General features: G+C 38.0%; 1 protein-coding gene across 1 annotated transcript in view; it reads left to right on the top strand.

The window, feature by feature from the left end:
- The window catches only part of PRKG2 (protein kinase cGMP-dependent 2), a gene marked incomplete at its 5' end in the record, with an annotated part of 76,471 nt that overhangs the window by 22,514 nt on the left and 35,176 nt on the right, over nucleotides 1-18,781 (top strand). Inside the window, 5 exons of the mRNA XM_081333230.1 lie at nucleotides 2,830-2,996; nucleotides 5,568-5,681; nucleotides 7,403-7,508; nucleotides 9,317-9,380; nucleotides 14,323-14,400. Coding sequence (XP_081189356.1) covers nucleotides 2,830-2,996; nucleotides 5,568-5,681; nucleotides 7,403-7,508; nucleotides 9,317-9,380; nucleotides 14,323-14,400 — 529 coding nt within the window. The remainder of the gene's footprint in view (nucleotides 1-2,829; nucleotides 2,997-5,567; nucleotides 5,682-7,402; nucleotides 7,509-9,316; nucleotides 9,381-14,322; nucleotides 14,401-18,781) is intronic.

The raw sequence follows: 18,781 nt of genomic DNA, 5'->3' as shown, positions 1-18,781 counted from the left end.
AATTGAATTGTTGAATTGTCCCGCAGCGAGGTGTCCCGCGGGGGGAGGGGTTGTCCATGGCGAGCTGTCCCGCGGCAGGTTGGCTGTGATGAGTTGGCTGTGATGAGTTGTCCCATTCCCCCTTTCAGCGAGATATGGGGCTCCACTCTGAAAGGGGATGGGTGAAATTGGAATGTATGAATAAGCTTGGGGAAAGACAGGAGACGATGCTGTGCAGCAAACCATCAGAGAAGAGAGGCAGGATCCTACAATCGCTTGACAGTCAGAAAAAGAAACGTTAGGAAAAAAACCCGCCCTAAATGGACCGAGTAGTTAAAAGTGGAGGCGGGAAGTTTATGCCTTCAGCTTTGCATGATTCTGTTAATGTAGTCTTACAGCAAAGTAGAACTTCCTTGACTTACAACCGTTCATTTAGTGACCATTCAAAGTTACAACGGCACTGAAAAAAGCGGCTTATGACCATTTTTCATACTGAGCAACTATTGCTCCATCTCCATGGGCACATGATCAGACGTTTGGCAACCAACTCTCATTTATGACGGTTACAGTGTTCTGGGTGTGTCTGTTACGTGATCCCCTTTTGCAGCCTTCTGACCAGTCAAGTCAATGGAAAAGCCAGTGTCAAGTTTCCGATGGATGAGCTCTTCAAAGAACTCTGAGGCATTGTTTACCTTAAAAGTCTTTTATTAGAGCAATATAACATCGGCAATGCTTGGGTAAAGCTGGAATCTGGATTCCCCTCCCCTAAGCACAATAATATTAAAACATAGTTCCCTCCTTTTGTTGCTGTCATAAATCACATTCTCCATTTAGTTTGAAGGGTCAGTTCTCCCTCCTTAGCTTAACCCCTAGTTCTTATCCCTCTGGATTCCCCTCCCCTAAGCACAATAATATTAAAACATAGTTCCCTCCTTCTGTTGCTGTCATAAATCACATTCTCCAATTAGTTTGAAGGGTCAGTTCTCCCTCCTTAGCTTAACCCCCAGTTCTTTCTTATCACCTCTTATTACATTCAACCTTGAAAATGTTCCCGCTACTATGTTATTATGTCTAACTAATCCTCCATGCACATTCTTCCTTCCCCCTCCCTTCCTCATCTAACTTTTAACTCTAAAAGTGATACACAAGTAGAAATATAAAATAGCTGCTTCTTCACCTTATTGTCAAAGCAAGAACATCCGATGTGAGCAGCGTTGACAGCCAGATTCACTTCACAACCGTGTTACTGATTTAACAGTTGCAGTGATTCACCTAACAATTGTGACAAGGAAGGTCGTAAAATGGGGCAAAAACTCAGCAATGGAAATGTTGGGCTCAGTTGTGGTCGTAAGCTGAGGACTATCTGTAATCTGGTCTTGTTTCCTGTCAGGTTTATCTGGGAGGGCTGACATCAGTCTTGCAATATTAAGTTTCCTTCTCTGCCCTTCAAGTGACTGGGGCTCCCTTGACTGTTTTCTATGCAGAATCCTCTCCTCTCTTTCCTACGTTGGAAGCAAGGCTGGAAAGAAAACTGATTTAATTAGGCAAATAGAGTTGATATGATTATCCTCTCTGTATTTTCTCTTTTCTGTCCAGTAAAAATAATAACTTTCAGATGAGGTCTGGAGTTTTAGCCCAAAGATCTGGGAGAACATATAGAGACTGGATTTGTGGCAAGGTTTTTCCTACCTAGGCAAATTAAACAGAGAAAGTTTCTTGAAGTAGGAACATTTGAGAAACAGCAACCTATTCTATATTTCTTGAAAAGTTAAAACATTATTTATTGTCTGCATGCAGCATCCTTTCCCTCCCAAAAAACTGTTCTTGTGGCTTAAATCATTAAACTCTAATTGAATTTCCATAGAAATTCAGAGTGGTCAGAAATTGGCTGAAAAATACCATTCAGCGAGTCGTATTTATGACGGTTGCAGTCTCCCGGAGTCATGTGATTGCCCTTTTGCAACCTTCTGACAAACAAAGTCAATGGGGAAGCCAGATTCACTTAAAAACCGTGTTACTAACTGAACAACTGCAGTGATTCACTTAACAACTGTGGCAAGAAAGGTCGTACAATGGTGAAAACTCACTTAGCAATGTTTTTGCTTAGCAACAGAAATTTTGGACTCAATTGTGGTGGTACGTCAAGTACTACCTGTATTGTCCACTCTGAGCCATAGCCATTTGCTAAGTTTTTGGACATGAATCCCAGCTGTTTGTTAGAAAAAGGTTTTTTCTCTTAAAATTAAAAGACAAAGTGTTGCCCAACGTTGTGATAATGTTGCAAAACCATGGAGCTAAGGGTGGCCCGCAAAATTGAGGCTAGGGATCCATTTGCAGGCAGTAGAATTTCCAGGTGTGATTTTAGGTGCATTAAGGCAAGACTGGGGGGGGGTGTCTTTAAATGCCCTATATAAGATCATAAATAAATCCCACACAGACAAGCACATGTCCAAACTGATAGTCCCATTTTTCTCCCTTGGAAATATTTTAATATTTTTTTAGTATTTTAATAATACGTTAAGCTCACTTAAGAAATGCCTCATTCAACAACAGAACTTTTCAGACACAATTGTAGTTGTGAATCAAGGACTGTGTGAATGTTCCTTCTGCACCATCCTATTTAAAAGTTCAACTACAAGGTGATATGAAAAAACAATTACTGGACAGGTTGGAGAAAAGCTGGCTAGCAGATAAAGATACTTACCTTCTAATGAACGTTCTGTGTTACCTTTGGAAAAAGAAGTTACCTTTGTGACAGAGGAATAGATTGGGTATAATGCTATTCATTCGTGTGCGCAAATTAAACTGACTTTTCTCTCTTTCCCTGTTCTCTGTTTTGCTGAACGCAAGCGAGAAGAAGCTGATCACAGATGCCCTGAGTAGAAACCAATTTCTCAAAAGGCTGGACCCTCAGCAGATCAGAGACATGGTGGAATGTATGTATGGAAGGACATACCAGCAAGGAAACTACATCATCAAACAAGGAGAACCTGGCAACCATTTATTTGTACTGGCAGGTTGGTAACCTTTTTATCTGTCTATTTAAACGCTGCTTAAGTATTATTTAAAATAAACTCTGAAATTATGCTTCTGAGGCTAAGTCTTAGCCTGCTAATAAATACAAGGAAAGCTTTGTTGGGATTACGCTTGTTCCACCTAGTTATCTACGTACATACTTACTTACTTGTACTTACTTGCTTGCTTATTTATTTGTTTTAAAACAATAAAAGAAAAAGAAAAAAATGTACAAAAACGCAAAGATACACATATTATTTAAAAAGCAAGAGCTTTAAAAATAAGAAGGAAAATATAAAGTGTACAACTTTGCAACAGTAAAACATGTACAATTCTCAAGATAATTATCTAATGCAAAGAATATACATACATACAGAGAGAGAGAGAGAGCTCATTTATTTATTTATTTTTTAAGCCACTGTGTTTTTTATAAATGATACGATCATTTTCTCGGAATTCTCAGTTTGGGATTCAAAGTAGGGCCTCAAAAGGGATGAGTGTTTGAGCAGAATTGAGATTTTGCTCTTCTTCTTTTGCTTTCTACCATTAACTCAAGAAGTTAGTTGGGCTGGAAGAAAAATGCCTAGAATTTGGGGAGATGTTACCGTCTCTTTCTAAGCATCACCCTCAAAGCATACCCAGATGCTTTGCATATACTGGATGTGAGTCACAAGGCGTCCTTAAATAACCATGACTAATTCTGTCTCTCAGTTTGATTTGACAAACTGCATAGTTCGGAAGACATCAATATACAGAATTGAATTAGTCCTAATTAAGCGTTAAAATCGATACTAGGAAAGAAATGGGAATAAGGGCAAATCTGTCCTGCCCAAATAATTCATCTCCAATTTCCATTGACTTCTTTTGGTGCCAGAACAATAGTTTTTGGGGTTTTTTTTTCCTTTAGCAAAATCGGGTATTTTGTGAACAGCATGCTGTGAGACTGACTTTTTTATTATTTTTGTCATCCTGAAGGAAGCAATTACTCACAATGAAGAAAACGCGCTCCCAGGTTTAGAGGTCTCATGCACATGACAACCCGCCTTTGGTTGAAGCAAGAAATTAAGTTTAGTCTACAGAAAGAAGGATTGTTAACACTCATGCGATCCGTTCTTCAACCGCAATAAAAATGGGGAAATGAAAAACCCCTGAGCAGAATCTGGAGAAAGAGATTATAACCGATTTTGGCTCTCTTTCCCACAGATCATGCTGGAAACTCATGGAGGAATAGATAAGATAAGATAAGATAAGATAAGATAAGATAAGATAAGATGATAAGATAAGATAAGATAAGATAAGATAAGATAAGATAAGATAAGATAACATAACATAAGATAACATAAGATAACATAAGATAACATAAGATAATCTTTGTTGTCATTTTTTACTGTGGGTACAATGGCACACATCAAAAATGAAATTTAGTTGCCCCCTCTCAAAGTGAAACACATACATGACACACACCTAAAACATACTATATACAACATATGTATAGACCCACACCCCTACATATACATAGCAATATTAAATACTGTCCATCTTGAGTATATATCTGAAGGAAGAAGCCTGAGAGTTCACAAGGTTAATGTTGTACGGAATGAAACTCTGTCAGCTTTTTGATACACACACACACACAAACAAACACACACATATTTGCCATTTTTTATAACATACGGCTCTATAAACTGGTAATAGTAATCTGTGCAATTTTCAAGTACAGGTAGTGCTCGACAATTCATTTAGTGACCATTCAAAGTTACAACGGCATTGAAAAAGTGACTTATGACCATTTTTCACACTTAACGACTGTTGTGGCATCCCCGTGGTCACACAATTTACATTTGGATGCTCGGCAACTGGTTCATATTTATGACGGACGTGACCTTCTGACAAACAAAGTCAATGGGGAAGCCAGATCCATTTAACAACTGGGTTACTAATGTAACAAGTGCAGTGATTCACTTAACAACTGTGGCAAGAAAGTCGTAAAATGGGGCAAAATTCATTTAACAAATGTCTCACAACAGGAATTTTGGGCTCAATTGGCGTCATAAATCGAAGACTACCTGTATTTAGAGAAGGGGACCAAGAGCATGCCCACCCTATATGGCCTGACGGAAAGGCAGTTTCACAGATAACCTGGCTCTGTGCCACATTTTGTAGTTATGTTCTATCCCTGAGCTATAAATTCTTATTATGGTGACAAATGTTTAAGAGTCAGGAAAAAAAAAACCACACACCAAGTGTAACACAAGTCCGCTTCTTTAACACCAATAAAAAAGTTGTGTGTTTTTTTAAAAAAAAACACACACTTGCTGAAACAATGGAATAATCTTATTTGAGCATGCATTTGTGTAATTAAATTACTGACGATTTGAAACTGCAATTAGTTTATAATTAAATAAGCACATACTAAATTTATTCAGTCAAGCTTGTTAACAAAAAATCAAGTTAAAAATGGAAAACAGATCAATGTTTTGAAAGCGGTACAAAAACAATAAAAGGGAAGCAGAGTTTAATACATAATTATATCAGTTTGATTTTTACTTTGGTTTTTTTTCCTTTTCCAACAGAAGGCAGATTGGAGGTTTATCAGCATAACAAATTTCTGTCATCAATCCCTGTATGGACAGCCTTTGGAGAACTGGCTATTTTATATAATTGTACAAGGACAGCCTCAGTAAAAGGTAAACTAGGCTTGTTCCCGAAAATGTGGCAAAAACAAGAATACTGTGATTTTGTGAGGAGATAAAATTCAAAAAAACGTGAATAAAATCTATGTATGATATTATCATTGTTCCTGCCATGTTTCCTCATTAACAATAGTAGGGAAATCCCGAATACTTTCTTATTAGAGATGGGAATGAACAGAGATACAGAATAGAACTGATCAGTTTCTTTATGAAATCCAGTTCTCTGAAAATGGTGCAGGGCAGTCACATCTGTACAGAAAACTTTGTAGATACATGTAAAGTTTGTTTTTTTTAATCCCATTTATATCCTGCCCTTCTCCGAAGACTCAGGGCGGCTTACAATCTAAGAAGCACAAATCAATGTGCTTAGCAATGTGCTTAGCAATAGCCTTCATTCTATGTATATGCCTGCTTATTAGGGTTTAATAGTTGTATTCTCAGGATGTTCCTAATAACACAACAACATTGCATCTCCATTGTACCAAAGTACACAAACTTTCAGGTTCCAATCAGTGCATTTCTAATATTATCACAAACTTTCCTTACACATTTATGCATAAAGACATCTAACAACTGAAGAGATGTTGCCCCATCCTCTTTTTTTTTTTGCTAATTGTTGATCCACTTGTAAGCCTTTACTATATTCCTCTTATTTCATTCAGAAACCAAACTTCAATCCCATATTTCAGCAAAACATTTTTGTTTTGTAGAAGGCAACAAAGATGATTAGGGGACTGGAGGTTAAAACATATAGAGAACGGTTGCTGGAATCGGGTATGTCTAGTTTAATGAAGAGAAGGGCGAGGGGTGACATGATAGCAGTGTTCCAATGTCTCAGGGGCTGCCCCAAAGAAGAGGGAGTCAAGCTGTTCTCCAAAGCCCCTGAGGGCAGGACAAGAAGCAACAGACGGAAACTAATTGAGGAGAGAAGCAACCTAGAACTAAGGAGAAATTTCCTGACAATGAGAAGAATTAATCAGTGGAACGACTTGCATCCACAAGTTGTGGGTGCTTCAACACTGGAGGCTTTTAAGAAGAAATTTCAGAGCCATTTTTCTGAAATGGTGTAGGGTCTCCTGCCTGAGCAGGGGACTGGACTAGGAGACCTCCAAGATCCCTTCCATCTTTGTTATTCTGTTATGTCATAACTCAAGCCTGTTTACTTACTTGGTCAATGTGCCACAAGCGTAGCCCAATTTTACTCCAACCATGCTCATGTTTCCTATGCAAAGTAGGACCTTTAATTTGGACATCCTCATGCATTCCAACATAATGTGGCAGAATACGCAATGTATTCAGAATTTTTCCCCCCCTAGCGAATATGGAGGTATAGAGGATGTCTTCCTTCAAAATTAGCTTCTTACACTATTTGGTTTATAGATAACTTTGGGAGATATTATAAAACAGTTGAATCATTATTCTGAAATGCTTTGGGCAACTACATTTATTTGTCTAAAACGTTTGTAGGTCATCTTCCAATTGATAGAAGTGGTGAACAAGGTAAACAAAATATATATGTGTGTGTGTGTGTGTGACAAGGTATGAAGCTCATTGCAACTCTTTGGTGTTAACTCCTTGGAGAGAATGTGTGAAGATGCTCTGAGAACTTTAGTAAACATCATTATTGGAGAAAATATGTTTTGAATGTATATGGGTATTAGACAGTACGCTAGAATTGTCTATTCTTCTGTTTTGCTTTCATTTTTCCCCCCTAGCTGTCACCAGTGTGAAAACATGGGCATTAGACAGAGAGGTTTTCCAAAATATCATGAGAAGAACAGCTCAAGCAAGGCATGACCAATATAGAAACTTTCTGAGAAGGTAAACGTGGCATGTGCATCTTCCTTTTTTTTAAATATCAGCAGATAAATATAGGATGTTCTGAGACAAGAACTTGCTGGGCAATATTTTGGTCCTATGTGTAAAACCTTATTATCTCTCTCTCTCTCTCTTTATAAATAAAGAGAAAGAAAAATGAAGTATTTGGGTCGGTAGTTGCTGCTGCTACCTGCAAACACTCTCTGCTTTTAGAACAGGCATGTCAAACAGGCGACGTATCACAACTTTTCCCCCATTGCCGGTAATGGGGTGAGCATGGTTTTGGAGTGACTCACCCGGCCCACAGGCCAGCAGTTTGACATGCCTGTTTTAGATGATAGATGAATTGAATCTTATTATCCAATTCTGAGATCCAGAATTATCCTTTAGTTATTTGAATGAACACATTGGAGATAAATCTGAATATTCTCTAGGAGTTGAATTCTGAATTTCTCCATTTGGGCTCTGTGCTGCAAATATCCATATAATTAGGAGCTCTATACAGAGGTTTCTATAATTCTATGAAGTCCTTAGTGCTCACTGAGTTTGGTTGCTGTTCTTGCAGATGTTTCATTACCCAACTAGATAACATCTTCAGTGCAAGAAGGGAATGGAATTTGTTCTCTGTTTATATATACTGGCTTGTCCTACCAGTGTTGGTGGGAGTGACATTTTCTTCGTGGTAGTTTCTTGATTAGGTTGTTGTTTACTCCTTTCATTGTTTGTTTGAGTTGATAGTTCCTTGATTGGGTTATTGTTTACTGCTTGATTGTTGGCCTGGTATTAATTCTGATGTTAATCCCTGCTTATCTGAGTGTTGATCGCTGGCAAGGAGGTGTTTTGGTCTTTCGGTTTCCTTTTTAGGTTTTGATTGTCTCTTTTGAATGGTATGTAAATGTCATTTATCCCTATGTGCCTGTTGATGGCTGAAAAACGCACTCCTTTCTAGCACTGAAGATGTTACCTAGTTTGGTAACAAAACATCTGCAAGAAAACAACCAAGCTTAGAGAGCAGCAAGAACTCCACAGTTCATCTCGGAGTTACAAATATCCCCTGCTATGCAGTTCTACTTTGATCATTCATTCATTTCAATGTGAAAATAGCTATTGTATTATAAACAGAAGAATAATACTGTTTACACCCAGTGTCAAACCAAAATACAAGTGTTTACACAAAGAGTCATCACCTCTTTTATTTTCATTTTCCATGTCCACCAGTTTGTTCTGGAGATTTATTCAACCCTGTGAATTTTGATTGAAAAAGGATCAGTAGGGAGTATCTGTTCTATCAGTATTTATTTCATAAGTGGATAGAAAATGGTGGTTTTCATCGTGGTTTGAAGGCAGTTGTATCGACTGAGCAAGTACTGATTACTGATACTGTTGACAAGAATCTCACAGATAACTTTGTCCTTTTTAATGACACCCATTTAGAAGCCAGTTCTCAAATCACAGTTCTTTGAAGAAAAATGGACCTCAGATATAAAATCCTATGTAATTATCCTAGTAGTAATACTCAAACCAAACTGAAAGAATGTATTTTGGGCAAAAACTTCTGCAAGGGCTGTAGATTATAGTGATTATTCTGTACCACTGCTGAACTTCCATTTATATGCCAAACCTTACCATTAACCACATTCACGTTAACTGTTGTTTATAAGTAATACCCATAATATGCATAATATTTTTAGGGGTATCTAATATCTCCCCAAGAAAGAGCTGAAGTCAAAGTTAAAATCGAAAAATGAAAGCTAAAACGTTTTATACAAATTGAATTCAATGGATTTCTTTGGTTTTTCCCCCCCCCGAAGTGTTTCTTTACTGAAGAATTTACCCGAAGATAAACTAACCAAGATTATAGACTGCTTGGAAGTGGTAAGTCTTGGACCCCTAATGAGATTATTTGATCTTATTTATCTCTTTAGCAAAATCACTCTAGGGTAAAGTCAAACAGAGTTATATATTACAGTCTGCTCTGATTAAGCTCCAAATTCTATGTTATTTGATCCGCGGTAAATAAGATTATTCAGTAGCATTTTTAATGTGCAGGGGAAGGTACTGACCTTTCCTTTCTGAAACCCATACAGAAATTCTAAATACTTTGGAATACTTTAGAATACTTTCTAAACTGCATGGCTTCCCATAAATTTGATTTAGCAATATGTGGTTTTTGGTGGATAGCATGTTTTATCACAGTACTTTACGTAAAATAGCCAGATCATACTGCCTAAAAGGCTGAAATTTATGGGAAATAATGTCCCAGTGCAAAAGCTTGAGATGAAATTCTGTCTGTGCAAAAGTCCCCAAATGTGTCAAAACAGTCAAATTGAGGAGAAGAGGGGGGAGGGGGGGGAGAAGAAAGGAGAGGAGAGAAAAAGAAAGGAAAGCAAAGGAGTAAAGGAAGTAAATGGATATGGAAGAGAAAGATGTAGATGCTATCAGAAATCTGTAAATTTAATCCTTTCATAGGGGAAGGGAAGAAACATTGGCTAACGTTTGGAATCTGGAGATCTATATTTAAGAGCACTTAAAATAGCTGATGGAATTATAACACTGAACTGTAAAAATGTGACATGCTGTGATACTTATCTCATATATCACCAAATATCTGTGTTAATGAAGCAGTCATGGCTAGCTTTCAAAAAAAAAAATAGCAGGATATTCTGTCTGCCGTCTTTCATTACACTTTTGGAATATAATGATTTGTAATTGGAAAAAAAAATCCATCATTAATATATCTGCTTTTTTCCCTCTTTTCTTTTGTTTATGCTTTATTCAGTGTAAATGAACAGTTTTATATTTGAAGGGCTAATTGAAATTACTCTGCGCAAATTGATTTATTGTGCACCCATTCTTACGTAATCGCTTTGCATGCTCCAGTAGAACAAAGGTTAAAAAAAAAAGGAATATAATTGTAGACAGGAATGCTGCAGAGTCATCCGATGATGATAAAAAATTACAGTCCAAGATATATTAATTTTGGATGCCATTTGGGCTCAGCTTTTGTCTGTAGATTCTTCCCTCCCTCCCTCCCTCCCTTCCTTCCCAAAGCTGGTATGTTGCCTGCGTGACCTGAATTTTTTCAGAGCAAGTCTTTGGCAACACACTTCTTCCATTTGGCAGGGAAATCTAAAGAGACCTACTGCCTGTTTCCGATATTATGCAACTGCAACCATAGAATACCTTCCCTGAAATCATCGTCTAGCACAAATTGTTTGCAGAGCCAGCCTGACTGCTTAAGCCACAGCCCGAGTCATTTGTTTAAGGCATCTTATTTTATTTACCTGAAAGCAGATTTACACCACTGGCTGTCTTTACCTCAATACAGATAGTCCTCGACCTACAACCATTTCTTTAGTGCTGTTTGAAGTTATTGGAGCACTGAACAAAGTGACTTATGACCGTTTTCCACACTTATGACAATTGCAGCATCCCCATTGGTCACGTGATCAAAATTCAGATGCTTGGCAACTGACTCATATTTGTGACGGTCATGTGATCCCCTTTTGCAACCTTCTGACAAACAAAGTCAATGGGGAAGCCAGATTCACTTATCAACCATCTTACAAACTGAACAACTGCAGTGATTGACTTAACAACTGTAAGGTCGTAAAATGGGGCAAAACTCGCTTAGCAACTTTTTTGCTTAGCAAACAGAAATTTTGGACTGAATGGTGGTGGTAAGTCAAGTACTACCTGTGTTGTCCACTCTGAGCCATAGCCATTTGCTAAGTCTTTCAGACGTGAATCCCAGCTGTATGTTAAAAATGATAATGTTGCAAAACTGTGGAGCTAAGTGAGGCTGCAAAATTGAGGCTAGGGATCCATTTGAGGCAGTAGAATTTCCAGGTGTGATTTTAGGTGCATTAAGGCAGGACTGGGGGGGTGTCTTTAAATGCCCTATATAAAATCATAAATAAATCCCACCCAGACAAGCACATGTCCAAATTGATACCGTATTTTCTGGTGTATAAGACGACTTTTTAACCCATGAAAATCTTCTCAAAAGTCAGGGGTCGTTTTATACGCCGGGTGCTGAAACTTTAGGGACAGGGCTGGCTGGAAAACCTGGAGCGGATCTCCCATTTGGTCTGCGCAGGGAAAGCAGGACCAATTGGAGAAGAAGCTGCAGTCTGTGATTTGTTACAGGCTGGGGTCTGGGCGTCTTTCCTTCTAAAGTTGAAAAGCAGCTGCAGTCTATCCCAACTTGAAAGGCAGGTGGGGAATGCAGCAGCCAGAGCAGCTGCTTAGCTCTAAGGAGACATTTGACTCAGGAACTGGGCGGGCTGGCTGGAAAACCTGGAGCGGATCCCCCATTTGGTCTGCACAGGGAAAGCTTTAGAGTGAATTAGGAAAAGTTTAATCCACTTGCACTGTTTTATGTTTACATGTTTGATGACAAACAGCCTTATGTTTATAAGTGACAGTTTTCCTACTAAGTACCTGCATGTCATAAGCATTTGAATTAAAATTACCATATTAAAATCAAATCTGATGTTTTTTAATTTTTATTTGGTGTGCGTTGGAAGAGGGGTAGTCTTATACGGCGAGTATAGCCCAAACCCTATAATTTAACAGGAAATGTAGGGGGTCATCTTATACGCCCAGTCGTCTTATACGTCGGAAAATACGGTAGTCCCATTTTTCTCCCTTGGAAATACTTTAAGGCAACTAAAAGTCAGTGAAACAAAACAAAACATTAGCATGTGGTCCTTCCTGCTGATTCCATCTCTTTAAAGAAAAGAAAATATTGTTTGGATTCTTAAGTAATTTGGTTCAATAGTATCAAAGTGTCAAAGAAAATCAAGATGACGGTCATGGCAAGGCAGGTGGAACTCTGCCCCTTTGTATATATGTGCATTATCAATGCAGATCCAAAAAAATGGTGGGTATTCTATGGAACTGCTGGTACCTCCATACTGACTTTTTTGACCCAGTTATTTGGGTTGCACATCAACTGAGATGTTCCATGTCCTCAAATAATCCAGCATGTTTATTGTCTGTGTGTAGGAGGAATGGGGATGAATAGTTTGCCAGCATAAAAATTGCATTGTGAGACAATGGAAACTAATCAAGGAAGGAACTAATCTAGAATTAAGGAGACATTTCCTAACAGTTAGAACAAAGAGCAATTAATGAGTGGAACGATTTGCCTCCAGAAGTTGTAGGTGCTCCAACTACCGGAGGTTTTTAAGAAGAGATTGGACAACCATTTATCTAAAATGGTATAGGATTTCCTGCTTGAGCAGAGGGTTGAACTAGAAGACCTCCAAGGTCCCTTCCAACTCTGTTATTCTATTACTCTGTTATTCTGTTAAATTCCTCTTTGAAAATCCAGCATACTTGTCCCCATGAACTAATTTGTATGTCTTTACTACCATTACCTAGGTTTTCTTCCTGAAGCGGTCATGTCATGCATTTATAATTCTTCAATTTTATGATAAGCAGCTGTACTGTCCTAGAACGTGAGCATGTTTGCAACCCCTGGCATTCTTAATTGTATTATATCAGAATTGTATCTATAGAAATCTTTCCAAACTTGGTGCTGTCTATGTGATAGTCTTATACATCTACAATTCCCACTTAGAAAGCCTCATATTTAAGGGCCAGAGACTTAGATCATATTTATAAGGCCCAATTCATAGAAACCAATCACTTTTGATTGTTCTCTCAAGTGTTTCCTGCATCTCATAGAGTTAAGGAATCACTTCCAGTTCACTTTCATGGCTTCTGGGTTTTGTGTCATTTAAAAATACTGTATGTATATATGTACGTATATATTATGTATGTATGTTTGAAGCCTGAATTATCAATACCTTTAGGTTTATTGGCCCATATTAATGATCCATTGATTTCAGTGGGTTTACACTGACTAAATCTGAACAGTTGATCAAAAGAAGCAAAAGACTATGGGATTACTTTGTGCAATTAGTCATGCCACATTCTTTAATAGATTTATTTGGATTATCAATTAGCTCTAAATCCCTTTCAGTCATTTAAAAAGACATTCATGTTTAATTGATCAATGCGTTTATAACTTATGCAGAAGAAGACAAACTTCCACAGGGAAAATGCAGGCAGTTGAGCCAAAAATTTTTTGGCTTTTGTTCCTTTTTCCCGAAAGCTACTGTAGCTTTTTTGAATGTGGCTTTTTAGAATTTTATAGAATTTGCATTATTTTTCTGGCATAGAAAGATTCTGTTCTCCCCATATAGAAAGCCTGCAAATACAATGATTGTTATGTAATATTAATATCACCCTTGCTTGAAGGCCAAAACTTCAGTGCACTTTAAGCAAATTGATTAATATAATATTCATATTTAAGTCTTGACTGTACGTTTGGTAGGAAGTTAAATAATTTTCTCTAGAAGATGCCAGTGGTCTTTAGCTAATGTCTTGGGAAGATCTAAATACCGGTAGTCCTTGACTTACAACTACAACTGAGCCCCAAATTTCTGTTGCTAAGTGAGACATTTATTAAGTGCCCCATTTTACGACCTTTCTTCCACAGTTGCTAATCCCTGCAGGTGTTAAGTTAGTAACCTAGTTGTTAAGTGAATCTGGCATCCTCATTGACTTTGCTTGTCAGGATGATCACATGACCCCGTGACACTGCAACCGTCATAAATATGAGTCAATTGACAAGCGTCTGAATTTTGATCACGTGACTGTAGGGACACTGCAATGGTCAAAAGTGTGAAAAATGGCCATCAGTCACTTTTTCCAGTGCTGTTGTAAGTTCAAATGGTCACTAAATAAACTGTTGTAAGTCAAGGACTTATAGCTTATCATTGCCTGCCTTTTCTTTGTTCCTCAGGAATACTATGACAAAGGTGATTACGTTATCCGGGAAGGAGAGGAAGGAAGTACTTTCTTCGTTATATCCAAGGGAAAGGTAAGGTACCCTTGCAAATATATTGTCGGGGAGTTGCCCAGCAGGTGTCCAAATGAAGTCAGAGATGCTGACACAAACTTGTAGTATTATATAAATAAATATATTTTACATCTATATATACAGCAAACAAGATAGTCAGGCAAACAGGAGCATCGTGAGGTAAATCACAGAGCACACAGAAGAAAAAGGCGGGGGGAGAAGAAAACTCCTCCTCCACACCCACAGCAACCAATCAGAGTGTAGATTGCCTAACAAAGGAGCCAGCAGGCAACCAATCAAACATAATTGCTTGTTTTCCCTCACTGCACAAGTATTGTATAAATAAATATATTTTATATCTATATATACAGCAAACAAGATAGTCAGGCAAACAGGAGCATCGTGAGGTAAATCACAGAGCACACAGAAGAAAAAGGCGGGGGAAAAGAAAACTCCCCCTCCACACCCACAGCAACCAATCCTAGTGCAGAATGCCTCATGCAGGAGCCAGCAGTCAACCAATCAAAAATAATTCCGTACTCTCCCTCACTGCACAAAAACCCCACTGCTCCAGCTACTAAATTTTGATATCTTAACATACCATAGATGTGCAACTCTTACTTGGCCAATGAACCTTATGGGAAGCTGCATTTTCACCCATTTGTTTCCTGAAAGATAAAGGACATTCCATTAAGCCTAGGAAAGCCACCCAAATAGGGTGTTGATCCACCTCTTCAAGGCAAAGTGCTATCCAAAAGTGACATAGCATAATGAGATGTGAGATCATTAGGAATTAACTGGCTAGTGAATATCTGGGTCTCTAAGCTGCCGGTCAACATTTGAATTAGTTGCCCGGTCATATGCATGCCTTTCCACAGTTATTCTTGTTTTAGCTGTTTGTCCTCCACCTTTTTATCCTTTGCTAAAATCTGCACATGTTTCAGGAGAGTGATAATGATGATATTAAATTAAGCAGCATCAATCCTGAATAAAGGAATATATCAGTAGCACTCAAGAACATTTAGGAAATGAACAACCTGGCCTGGAACAAGGAAGGAAACTCTAGGAAGGAATTCAGTGACCTAGATAGAGTTGGCCTTAGCTTTTCAGTATGGAGCAACTAATGTGGGGAAAAAGACTTAAACTGATTTTTTTTTCCTGATGTCCCTTTTCTGGAATGTGGCATTAGCCATTTTAAATCCACCAACTATACCTTTTGAATTCAAGCTAAAACAAAATTTTCTCCCCTTCCCTCCGCTCCCCTCCCCTCCTTCCTTCCTCCCTCCGTCTCCCTCTGTCTCTCTCTCTCTCTGTTCTTTCTCAGATTCTTGAGGTATTATATAAAGTTACATAATAGTGTAAAACAGTGTTAAAAAACAAGCACCAAAAGCACTATAATATAATGCAGAAGGAGGTAAAAAGCTAATGATGAATGTTTGATACAAAGTCAACCTGATAAAATATTGTAAGAATACTAGGCAATTAAACTAGTCAAGCAACAAAATGAAAGATAACCAACAAACACCATCAAAATATATGAAGATTTTTTTCTTGTTAAAAAAGCAATAAAGCAAGTAATAAGAGATAATTAATAAACATAATAATATATAACATTATTAGATTATATTTGACTAGGATATTTTATACACCTGAGGATCCCTTTGGGGATCATATTTACTAATAAAGATCAACATTCTTTTCTAAACTGATGCATATCATAAAAGTCTTTGGGTTATGCATATCCTTTAACGCATCTTATTGCATGTGTTGGATTTTTCCATAGAAACAGTGTTTTTTTTGTCATAGAACGCACTGGAACAGAGTTCTGGCACCTTTTTTTGACAGATTTTCCAAGTTTTAAAAGTAACTTTTGAAAATTTGATGTTTGATCCACGTGGACTTGAATCGCCCTGTCGACCGTAGCAGGTTGGCGGCAAAATCATTAAAACTGTGCATGTGGGCTGCTTGTGTGTCGATTCCGATGCATGCGTACTTCGTCCACGCTGGTTGCAATGGCACTGCTCGGCTTGTGGCACTGCTTGGCTTGTGATTGGTCGTGTGGTTGCATGCTGAGTGCTTACTGCGGGCGGCGACCGTTACGTTTCATTACACAACTGACGTGTTCGTGTGTGTACAGTGATTGACTACGTGCGAAAGGTAAATAATTTCTTTATTTTAAAAAATTGTTGGTGAACTGAAAATATTTTTTAAATTTTTAGTTTAAAAGTGTGAACCTGAATTCAAAAATGAAAGAAAATTACTAATTACTTATCAACCACCGGTCCTGCTAAGAATTGAATATATTTTTTTTTAAATAAAAGATTAACAAGATGTGAGTTCCGGCACCTTTTTTCTTACAAAAAAAAATCACTGCATAGTCAAAAGCACACCATATGTCAAGTGAAGGGGGAGTATTTGATTTCTAGCACTGGGCTATTGTCAATCTGGTTACTACTAACATGGTAATTAACAGTGATTATAGAACACTTTTCAATTCTGACCTGCTGGACCTTAACAGAATCATTTTTATCTCACAAAAGCATTACAGTAGAGAAAATAATAACTGTGTATTGCAGTAGTATGCACATAGATTGGGTCATAATATGAGGGAAGGAGCATATAACTTCTGATTCTCATTGAGGTGTAATTCTCAGCAATCTATTCTCACTTGGCAGTGCTGGCTAAGAGTTATAGTTAAACAATGGGCTGCAAGTTACTTTCCTGGCTTAGAAAAATAGCAATGCACCAGGTCTGTGTTGCTTCATGGAGCATCTTCAAAGGCAGGAGGGGTCTTCCAACTCGGCCCTTTTATGACTCATGGACTTCAACTTCCAGAATTCCTCAGCCAATGTGCCTGGCTGAGGAATTCTGGGAGTTGAAGTCCATGAGTCATAAAAGGGCCAAGTCTGAAGACCTCTGTTCAAAGGGATGCTTCACTCAAAGCATCATCAAAGTGAAGAACTCTTCAAGGTTTGCACAGCCCTACTAACATTAAGCATCAAGTAGAATGTTAAAGAAGGGAGAGTCAATGATGGAGAACCAACCGTGGAAAAGACCTTTTTCCTTTTCATCACCCTTGTTTGAAGATGAGAAGGCTTGTACAAGAGCTTTTCATGGGGATCTTAACTCATGGATCTTTCGAATATCCCCAAAATATAAAAGTAGAAGAAAATTGGACGGTTATCAAGTTGGAACCCCTTCCGCTAGATTGAATTTTAAGTGATGTCCCAGTAAAAGTAAGGGTAGATGATACTTTTCTTTCTTTCTTTCTTTCTTTCTTTCTTTCTTTCTTTCTTTCTTTCTTTCTTTCTTTCTTTCTTTCTTTCTTTCTTTCTTCCTTTCTTTCTTTCTTTTGGCTGAGGGCTGTATTTTCTCAAGAGTCTGTTGAGAGTCATATAGTCTCTGAGATTATAACCAAAGAACATAGGATCTCTCTTCTCTGTTTTTCCCTAATATCTTCTTTTTCCTCTTTTGGTCACCCTTTCCCCACTGCACCCCAAAACAGAAGCTACAAGGAAAGGACACATGGTTCTTTATAGAATATTGAAGTACTGCATCCAGTTTTGCTCACCGCAAAAAGATAAAAAGATGTTGAGACTCTAGAAAGAGTACAGAGAAGAGCAACAAAGATGATTAGGGGACTGGAGGCTAAAACATATAAGGAATGGCTGCTGGAATTGGGGATGTCTAGTTTAATGAAAAGAAGGACTGTGGATGACATGATAGCAATGTCCCAATATCTAAGAGGCTGCCACGTAGAAGAGGGGTCAACCTATTCTCCAAAGCACCTGAAGGCAGGACAAGAAGCAATGGATGGAAGCTAATCAAGGAGAGAACCAGCCTAGAAATAAGGGGAAATTCCCTGACAGCGAGAACAATTAATCAGTGGAGTGGCTTGCATCCAGAAGTTGTGGGTGCTCCATCACTTCAGGTGTTTACGAAGAGATTGTACAATCGCTTGTCTGAAATGATACAGGGTTTCCTGCTTGAGCGGAGGGTTGGACTAGATAGAATATCTCCAAGGTCCCTTTCCAACTCTGTTATTCTGTTAAAGAGCAGTGTTTCTAAAATCACCCTGCCTAAATGGATATTAGGTCCAAAACATGCCTAGGATAAAGCCACAGAAATGTAGGGCAGCTCCACAGCAAATGACAGGTGTTCTGCAAAATCTGGAAGCAAAGTCATTGGTGCATATACAGTATGAAAGATGTAATTATTTAAGATATTTGTTTAGACAAACTTGTGCTAGATAGCTGAAAGCAAATGTGATTTAATACAAATCATGAAGCATCTAAGACTTTTTTAAAAGAAGTCTGCGGTAGAAATATGATGGAGGAGGGTAAGTTTGCTCTTTAAAATAATGGTCAAAATTCAATTGGATATTCCCTGACTTTAAATATGA

This window comes from Vipera berus (assembly GCF_964194415.1).
Source record: "Vipera berus genome assembly, chromosome: 7".
Taxonomy (NCBI): domain Eukaryota; kingdom Metazoa; phylum Chordata; class Lepidosauria; order Squamata; family Viperidae; genus Vipera; species Vipera berus.
The sequence above is the reverse complement of the archived record's forward strand: the minus strand, read 5'-3'. Positions and strand labels throughout refer to the sequence as shown.